This window comes from Colletotrichum graminicola (assembly GCF_000149035.1).
Source record: "Colletotrichum graminicola M1.001 genomic scaffold supercont1.36, whole genome shotgun sequence".
NCBI classification, from domain to species: Eukaryota; Fungi; Ascomycota; class Sordariomycetes; order Glomerellales; family Glomerellaceae; genus Colletotrichum; species Colletotrichum graminicola.
The window spans coordinates 458,689-468,376 of NW_007361040.1; the positions used below are offsets into that span (position 1 = coordinate 458,689).

The 9,688-nt window shown below is 48.1% G+C and overlaps 4 protein-coding genes across 4 annotated transcripts; 2 read left to right on the plus strand and 2 right to left on the minus strand.

The window, feature by feature from the left end:
* Positions 1 to 2,509: 2,509 nt before the first annotated feature.
* Positions 2,510 to 3,295, plus strand: GLRG_08176 (uncharacterized protein; the record flags this gene model as incomplete). Its single annotated transcript, XM_008098861.1, has 1 exon — positions 2,510 to 3,295. A coding segment is annotated over one exon (786 nt), but the record flags the coding sequence as incomplete, so codon positions are not given.
* A 1,813-nt stretch (positions 3,296 to 5,108) lies between these two features.
* On the plus strand, positions 5,109 to 5,426 carry GLRG_08177 (uncharacterized protein; the record flags this gene model as incomplete). The annotated part of the gene is made up of 2 exons (XM_008098862.1): positions 5,109 to 5,186; positions 5,256 to 5,426. The coding sequence occupies 2 exons, from the start codon at positions 5,109 to 5,111 to the stop codon at positions 5,424 to 5,426; spliced, it is 249 nt and encodes an 82-aa protein (XP_008097053.1).
* A 1,317-nt stretch (positions 5,427 to 6,743) lies between these two features.
* On the minus strand, positions 6,744 to 6,999 carry GLRG_08178 (uncharacterized protein; the record flags this gene model as incomplete). The annotated part of the gene is made up of 2 exons (XM_008098863.1): positions 6,744 to 6,903; positions 6,950 to 6,999. The coding sequence occupies 2 exons, from the start codon at positions 6,997 to 6,999 to the stop codon at positions 6,744 to 6,746; spliced, it is 210 nt and encodes a 69-aa protein (XP_008097054.1).
* Positions 7,000 to 7,386: 387 nt separating this feature from the next.
* GLRG_08179 (uncharacterized protein) lies at positions 7,387 to 8,580 on the minus strand (the record flags this gene model as incomplete). Its single annotated transcript, XM_008098864.1, has 2 exons — positions 7,387 to 7,713; positions 7,774 to 8,580. The coding sequence occupies 2 exons, from the start codon at positions 8,578 to 8,580 to the stop codon at positions 7,387 to 7,389; spliced, it is 1,134 nt and encodes a 377-aa protein (XP_008097055.1).
* Between the last annotated feature and the right edge of the window lie 1,108 nt (positions 8,581 to 9,688).

The window sequence follows — 9,688 nt, forward strand, 5'->3', positions numbered from 1 at the left end:
TCTCCATTCTTTGATTCCTCGTACGTGGCCTATTCCAGTTTCTCAAGAGTACGCTGACAAACTTGGTTCGCAAAGACGGTGGCGGCTTTCTGAAGGTCGATGACCCTCAGCTTTCCCTCCTGCCGCCACCATTAATCATCGAATGGCCAGAAAAGCCGACAGTCTACAGTATTTCTGTATTTCATCAGCTTCATTGTTTTGTAATGCAACTTTTGATTTATCGGCCGATTCTGTAACCCTCATACTAACGCAGTGCCTGCAGACGTCAATTCTCAACGATTTCAATAGGATCCAGAGCGGCCAACTCCCGAAACAACCTATGCGACACCTACTGCACTGTTTTGACTTTATTAGGCAGGAAATCTTATGCTGTGGTGATTCCACGAGGGAACCTCACCTGCAGGCTGGAATGGAAACTGCGCGAGTTTGTAAAAGCTTCAATGACTTGTTGAAGTTTGCAGATGAGAATGCTCCGAAGAGGGCATAGAATATAACAATATTTATCTATAGGGCACTTACCTAGTCAGCAGAACTACTCTATGCATAATAACCTCAGCCGCACCCAATTAGCAGACCAAGTACACAGAGCCCGCCAAGCTAGGGAAAAGAAATAAGAGACTACAGACTAGAGGGGTATTATCAGTACGTAATGGGCGGAAAATAGTGGCCCGGCAGCGACTTAACCCTATCTCACAAGCCAGAGCAGTGGTAAAGTCAGCTAACAAAAAGGACCACAAGGTCATAGAAAAGGTGTATGCTATTATAGCAGCAAAAGAGGCAAGGAAGTCGTATATAGCATACAAGTTGCCCCCAGCCACTACATACAAGACTAAACAAACCGTTGCGTCGCCTACGGCAATAATAATAGTCTAAATAGCATCAAAGTGTTCATATAGGCGGTGTGTACATATGGCCAGTGACCAAAACCCAAGTCACGGGTGCCGGGCACAAGTATGTGTAAACAGAACATTTATGGGAGTTTGCCTCAAGAGTCACACACCCCAACCGAAGCGCTGCACTCGCTAGCAACTCGCCCTTCTCGAAGTTAAATACTGATACTTTAGCGTATCTTCTACCGCCGAATCATGGCTTTGGATACATCCTTGCAAGGTCGCATCTCGAGGCAGAACTCTATTGATCTGCATCTTCCGTAAGAAACGAGTTACAATCCATCATTCCATCACCTAGAAGCGCGTGGTATAAATTTATCGCGTGTCGCCGCAGTCTACATGACAATTCAGATCAGATTCTGCATATCCAATGGGTCTGCGTTGTATGAGCACTCGTTCAGCGCTCCATCTACGCCAACCATGTTTCTCTTTATAGGCGCACTAGTCACTTCATTATCAGCCTCTATCGCCATACCTAAACTGGTGATGATGCCAAGTGTCATGACTTCAGGCATCAATCGTGCTGACCTCAATTTGACGGATGACCAGAATGACAAAACATCATGTTAGTGTCTCTCTCAGGCCTCCGACGACCAAACAAATCTCGAATTCACGCAACTTTACGTTTTACTCACAACAGACCTTTCCTTTACAGATTCGAAGCAGGTCCGTATATTCTGGAACGAGTCATGGACCAACCCATTAGCACAGAACTTCGACGAGCTCGACAAAGATGCCATTCGAAGGAACTGGCTGAGACTATTTCCTTGTATGTTGAAATCGATTTGCCGACTTGACGCTACTCATGCTAATTCTGCACCCTATTCCAAGCGGACTGGTCAGGCATAGCAGTACAAGCTGTCAGTTCTGTGAATACTTCTGCTCCCGCAACGCAAATGTCAATGTTTCACCAGCTAGACTGTCTAGTAGGTTGCCCATGACACTTGTTTGACCCGCTTCCGTTTCGCTTTGTCCCATTCTCGCTAACTACCGGGCTTCAGCTTTCGATTCTAGACGTCTTTCTCGATTTCAACAGCCATAAGGTGAAACCGACTGTGTATACGTTGGAATGCTTTAGCTACCTTCACTCTACCTTACTCTGCTGTAGTGATACCGCCCTAGAGGGCAGTGATATCTACGCAGAAGCAGATGGCAGAAACGGTACGCTAGGTATTGGCTCGGCGCATGTTTGCAAGTCGTTCAACTGGTTGGGAAATTACGATCGGAGCCACGCCGAAGAGGGTGCCCCTGTTTAGGTGCTACTACCCAACAAACACTCCATAGCAAGGTTCAACTTTGACTTTGAGAACGGCTTAATTACCTAAATAAACTTTACTTCTGCGTGCTACCCTGCGCGGTTTATTGATGCCGACTTACTCCCTACCAAGTGTAAAACAGCACCAGGAAAAAGAATTTCATTCCAGAGTCATTGCTAAAATGCATTGAAAGACGCGCGATTTTAATGAGTTACAAAAGCGGCTTGTAGTAAATAATTAGACTGATCTCAAGAACATCCATCTACCGCCCTTCGGATACTGATCTTGAGTTAGCTACCACTTCCCTTACACTTTATTCATCTTGAACTCGGGGACAGCGGGCGCTTCGTTCTCTTAGCCGAAAAGCCGTTCATGCCATCGCGGATACATCGGCTGTTTGGAAGCGGGATGCAGCCCGTTTATGTGCAACGACAGACGCGACCCAGCCAAGAACACGACAGAGAAAATGACTTCGACTGTCTTCTCTCGGGTCCGACCTCAGACAAGTCATTTCAGGAGAATCTACCTTCTAGCCCTGACTTCGGAGCCCGCCGCACTCTACATATTGGATGGAAAATTCTCAAGATATTTCTAATCCTGGCGATTGCCTTCTATATTGTTCTGCACTTGTCCTTTATTGAGAAGTTGGTCGAAACGAACAAGGCAGAGTTTACCGAGCATCGCATCGACTGCGGACACAACACAGCCAGCGCTAAGGCGGCAGGCTGCGTGTACGACATCATGATGGTAGGCTGGACAGCACCCGACTGCATCGATCCCTATGTTTCATCAGACTCTCTCTCGGAGACCTCCGAGCTTGCCAGCGTTCGGGGTGCCGGGCACTTCAACTTCTCTGTGACTCCCGACTTCACAGAGATTATACAGCAAGATGTAGACAGTCTCACTCAGCACGACTGGGTTTACGCGAATTGGGAGTTTCATAAGGCACACTGCGCGTATGTGTGGCGCGTTCTCGCCAATGCGCTCGAACGCAAGCGGAATGGGGATACGAATGTTTATATCTACAGAACGCTAGTCACTTACGAGCACGCGGTGCATTGCAGCCGCGTACTGCTTGGGACAGACAGGAGCTTGGCTGCACCGACAAAGATACAGGTTAGCGGAACTAACCGATGTGTGCTGTTATGATCGACATATGCAATAAATGATCTGAAACTCGAAAATCCCGTGTATTTTAATAATGCTCTTGAAGCGATTGTCGCTTTAATGTATCAAGAACATTGTCAGCTACTCCTTTCATATGGAATTACAAGCGTATGTATTAGCTCAACATACATATTTCTAGCTAGCCGGCAATGCGGCTTGGGTACACTAGTTTTGTTCTCGTATCATTCAGTTCAGCATTCAACATAAACATCTGTCCACAGTGCTTAATATGATCCTCCATATCTCTCCTGAACGACATAATTGTTCCAAGGAAGTATTGGTGAAGCTGTTTCCTCCATTCAAATATATAATGCGTTATGTGTTGCTCGTGTGTGAATCTGACTGTCCTCCCTGGTTCAACTAAGGTTGGGAGCATGCTGACGTTGACAGCCGTTTATCTTGCCGTTAATATATGTCTCATAGTACCACGATCCATCGCTCCACGATCCATCGCTCCCTGGCCCGGCGCGTGCGAATTCCTGGGTGAGATCGTGATCTACGCATTCCGGGCGCATCCATCCAAGTTCTAGGTTTACAGAAAAAAGTGCACACTATAAGCACATAGGTAGATTAAATGCCCCAGCGACTTAAAGAGACTATCAGAAGAAAGGCTTAAATGACACCAAACTAATAATAACGTTATAAGCATCTAAATACGCTTATATATTAATGCTTAGATTCTTATGGTTCTATTTATAGGGGTAGGGAAAGGAAGCATTCGGTGTAGATAGGCTAAAGTGTGCACTTTCTTTTGCAAATCGGGTGGCTGGTTAATTCCTACATGTCTTCTATTAGTATTGTGTTTATTAGACTTCTATTAATATTGTGTTGAGTATTGGGCATGGTACTCGTGCTGTGTTTTCTGACTGTGTAGAAGTCTTATTGTGTACCTGCACAAACTTAAAACGGACCGCCTTTTAAATGTACCTCGGGATCGTTTTGTGTAGAGTCTTAGTATCCGTACGCCCCCCTAGTTACTAATAACCGAGTGTTCTATTGTAAAATTCCAAGGCGCGAATACGACTCATGGCTGCATGGGTAATCATAACTTCCCCACCAGGTAGCGTCAGTTCAAGGCTCCCAGGACCGGAGACTTTCAACAGTCAGAGTTCTGGTTGACAAGTACACCGAACTCGGTCTACCCGATGCTAGGGTAACCACGAAGGGACGGTCACAGATACCTGGCGAGGAGATTGAACTTAGACCTACTATAGTATGTGGGTCATTAGGGTACTATGTGGCTAGTTGCATGTCTGCAATGGAAACCACTCTCTTCTCGCTAAGAGTCAGGAAGACTGTACATGAAGACTAGCTGGCTTTAGGGCACTATGTTGATAGTTGCATGTCTGCAATGGAAATGTCAGAGGCTGTGATAGTATCGAGTACCGGAGTCAACGATCGGCGCAGTTCGGGTTCAATTGTGACGATTATTCCTATCTGCCCTTCCCTCCCCTAGGATTCCTGCAGATTTCTCCTTTCACGTGCCCTTCGGTCAATAGTCTATGTATCCGTGTCCGGCCCCACCCCGGTGCCCCCGGCACCCCGTCGCGGCGCCTGACAGGAAACCACTCTTCGCTCGTTAAGAGTCAGAAAGACTGCACATGAAAACGAGCTGGCTCTTACACGTGTCAGGAAGGTCCTTTAATATAAATAAGATGCAAGTTCTCAACTGGGCCGACTGCTTTTCTTTCCTATACCATCATTTTATTCCAATCAACTCATCCAGCAATTCACTTCAATAAGTAAGGAACGTAACGCAGCTGAAGCCTGAGCCTACAGCACACCAGTGTCAACCATGAAGCTTCTCTCAATTATAACGTTGTTTTCTGTCTTAGCAGTCACTGCTCCTACGGCCAGGGAACTAAGCGCTTCTGTGAGTTCATGATGTCTTGAAATTCTGGGATGGCCTCTGAATACCTTACTAATTTGGTTTACGTAACAGGTCGAAAAGCGTGAAGTCGGAGAGGTTTCTACAGACTACATCTTTACCGACGATCCTTCTGAGGGTAGCAAGACTGGCCAGAAGAAGCGTGAAGTCGGAGAGGTTTCTACAGACTACATCTTTACCGACGACCCTTCTGATGGTAGCAAGACTAGCCAGAAGAAGCGTTAATTCGGAGAGGTTTCTACAGACTATTACATCTTTACCGATGATCCTTCTAAGAATGGCAAGACTAGACATCAAGAACACCAAGCTAGACACCTAAATAGAGCTACCTGCTTGTCTGTCTAATATCACTAAACTTGCTAATAGTACATAGCACCAAGGCACAGGAATCACATTCGTGGCAGTCGATAGTTTTGAGATCTCGTTATGTGAATTGACGTTAACATAATTACCTGCCCTCTTTCCCTCAACGGCTGTTCTCTTTCCCGCGGCGATTGCTCCAACTAAGCAACCATTACCTTCGATGTACGGATATTGGCCCATATGTTCAAGTTAAGTGCGCTATGTGTAACGGCATTGGGGGGACTTGCCTCAATACCGCGTACTGATTACCGTTAACCCCGTCATGGTGACGCTACCGCAGCAGCTCTGGAAAATTTTCAGAGGCATAGCGGTTGTCGGCAAAATCAGCTGTGCTTCCAGGATTTATGGGCAGTTATTCTCATGAATATTCAGGCCACATGCGAACTTTATATTGCCTTCTAGGCAGGTAATAGCCACAAGAGGTCACTTTCGGCATGGGGAGTAACTAATCCGCGGCGTTTTCATGGGGTCCAACACTAATTTTGAACTTTAAAGAGGAGTAGAATTACACTTAGGTGCACCCACGGCCCTGGGATAAAGGAGTGATAATACCGCGGATGATCCGACTAGTGTTCTCCTAAACCTTGCTCGTCTCTAACATTAAGAATAGCATAATGATGAGAACGCGTCGTTATATAATCAATTGGTTGGGGGGCTTTGAAGTCTGCAAGCTAGAAACCAGTGAGAAGGTGGTATTTTGTCGATGCACACGTTCCTGCGTGGCGCATATGTATGGTCGGTTGAGGTAGGCCCTTTGACCGATGCACCTTGAGAGGACACTGGGAACGGAGCCGGTTGCTACGCGTTTGATTATCACTTGAAGATGGCGAATCCACCAAGAAGGAGACCGTCCCTTGGTGATTTAATTATTTAGTGGCGCTGGTGAGTGATTAGAGGAAGGGTGAGGATGGACGTCTTAGTTTACACTAAGTTAGCAAAACCTCCAAGCAAGAAACAGGTCAGCATTTAGGGGCGCCTGAATTTCCTGTCACTGCTTTGATTCTTCTTGCTTGCGACTATACCTGCCTGTTGGTTGTCACCCCACCAATTGCAGCACTTCATCCCATCTCAATCATCCCGTTCCATCTTATCCTGCCATGCGAAACGAAATGCATGCATGCACAGTACGCACGCACAGAACCGTACACCTGGAACTCGTGGCCCGAGACGGTTGTCTGGTCACTCGGCCAATCTGGTCACTGGGTACAGAAGAAGAACCTTCAACATGATGGATGTCATTTCGCTCAAGAACTTTGCAGCAAGGTTGTATTCGAGTGACTCGGCGTTGAAGGTGATGGAGAGAGACGTGGAGCCCCCCCATCTTCCCATACGGACCATTCTGAGACTGGTTAGCATCTCAGGGGTGTTGGGATCCAATTGCTTACACATTGTGACTTTGCATGTTGACGTGCGACTGGCAGTTATCAACGGACATGATCAGTTTGCCAGCCTGCGTGCAAATCTGTGACGGAAGGTATTTATCCACGATACTGTCGCTGACAAAGAGCTTGACAACCCCTATTAGCAACCCGCGCTCAGGAAGTCGTTGGGTAATTAGAAGTGGGACAAACCGGAAATCGAGTGGAGGGGAGGGAAGCCGGCTCGCTGGGAGGGCTGAACCGCGTTAGTTGATAAGATGAACGGGCTCAAGTGTTGTAAGTGTTGCTTACGATTCAAGCTCGCTTGCGAGCATATTCCATCTGTCTTGGGCAATGGCGAAATGGGAGCCATTGTCCAGGAATTGACTATAGGCTTGCTTGATGTGGCGGCAGAGTCTCTCGATGTTGCCTCTTACCGCCTCCTTGTCCTCCTCGTCGACAACCTACTGGCTGAGGGGCGCAAAGTCAACAAAAGCAGTAGCGAGACACGAGCCATAGCGGCGGTAATCGTCCTTGCCCTTCAGATACCGTCGGCCGTTTATAAGCATTGGCGAGACCACTGCGGCCGAATCGGGGAAGTCTGGTGGCATGGGGCTGACGCGTAGCAAGGCGAGAAGCATGGCGGCATGACCAAGATGAGTCAGAGTGTAGTCCGGACCGAAAAGGTGCTTCATGACCAGCTTTAGGGTGTGGCTTTGGGGTATGCTGATGCTGCGTCGAATTATTTGAGATTTGCCTCGGGAACTATTTACCGGAAGTCCCCAGCCAGACTATGAAGAGTCAATGTGAGGTGCCAAAGCAAAAGGGAAGCGGGAACATGGGCAACTCACTGTGCCTTGTTTTAGCTTCCTTATGTACTTGTCCCGTTCCCTTGCAAATTCATGTCCGATTTCAGAGACGTCAGCACCGCATGCTTCAAGAATAGAACTGGCCAGGTTGTCGGTCTCAGTGCCCCAATCGTACTGACGGAGAGTTTCGAGGCCAGGTGCTCCAGCAGACCACAGATCTCCGATGCAGCGCAGTAGGTCTCCTACGAAGGTGTGGGAGCTGACGCCATCCCAAAGAACAGGGTGGAATACAAAGACGAGCATCACATGAGAACCGACTTCAAGCTCGGCTTCCTCATGCTGTGTGCCTAGGACAGAGAAGATCTTGACCGAGGAAAGCGGCGGAATGTCCTTCTTACTGACCTTGAACGTTGAAGAATGCTTGAGTCCGTTAAGAGGCGGCTTGGCCCGATGGATTATTCGGCTGGCCCAGGCGGCAACATCAGTAGCGTCTTTTGCCAGGGTGTAAACGACTTCGGGTGGACAGCCTGGATAGTCGTATTTATGCAGCCTGAGGGCTCTACATGCGACTTCCGGGTGGTGGAAGCGGAGGTGAACGAGGGCCCTTGAAATTCGATACTCCAGATCGACCAAAGAGATGCCAGTCGACCAGATACAGAGGGTCGTGGTGATATGGATGGTGCCATCGGTGCCGAGCAGGTACCCCCTGCGTCCGAACCAGGCCTCGGCGCCGAAGGCTGTACGGATCCAGGACCTGGCGAGATCTTTCGCGTTCGCCAGACGCCATCGATAATCATGCGACCGAAAGGATGTTGGTGGGAGTGCCGCGGCTGAAGAAGACGTGGACATGTTTACAAGTAAGTGGTGGAGGGTGCAACGAGGAGAATCGGTAAGCTTTTTCTGAAGTATGATAACAGAAACCGGTGATGGATCGTATGCGGATTTGGCTAATCTGGTACACTGGTAGCTAAGGATTGGGCCGGTTCGCCGTGATGATGTGTTGTTGCGTGGTGTTGAAGCAGTGGAATTGCCGGATGACGTGACGTTCATAGGAGGCGCGTGCCTGTGTCTTTTAAGGAAGGAAGGAAGGAAGACACTTGGACTCACGCCGTCGTACCTGCCTCACAGATCGCGGGTCACGGGATCTAGACTTTGACGTCCATCACGGCAGGTGCATCGTGTTGGCACCTGCATTTATTGATTCACTTTATTAGGTAAGACGGGAAGAAGCCTCTCGCGACCACATCGCGCCCTCGACCGCTTGTGTCTTGAACCCGTCTTGCTTCCGAGTACATGGTTGAGATTCCAGTTGATCTTCCGAGCTTTTGCAAATTCAACATATTGCGCCAGATGATTGGTTCATAGAACCATCTCTTATCCAACATGACTTTAATGTCCAAACTCCCGGAACGCAAACATACACCACTAACTGATGCGAAGTGTTTCATGGCGACAGCCACTAACATCAGAAGCAAAATCAACCCTATGCGGAACCATTTCATGTCTTCGTCCCAATTCCGTTGTCGTACGCCGAGCGTACCTGTATCATGTTCCTGGAGATAGCCTCTTTGGGCGATACGTTGTGTTTTGTTGGTAGGCCTGCGCCTAGACCTAGACAAGGAACCTAGCCTATATCCATTATTACCTGCTGAAAGCACAGATGTTGGACATTGAAGTATTTGGGTTCCATCATAGTCCGAGTTCAGGTTAATACGTCGAGTTTTCATGGGTTCATGAATAGCTTGACGACGGCCCTAAGATCGTCTTTGGCAAATCTTCAAGTTCCCCGAAGGTCGCAGCCCATTCGTCGAACACGTCGTGCGACAACTTACAGACTTCCTCGTCAGTCCATTTTCGACCAGTGCGGGTATAGGGCACGGCCTGTTCGTCCTTTTGGCGATAGGCCAAGGCCTGGTATGGCGGAGTATCTATCGAGAGGTGTTATTAAAAACCCAAT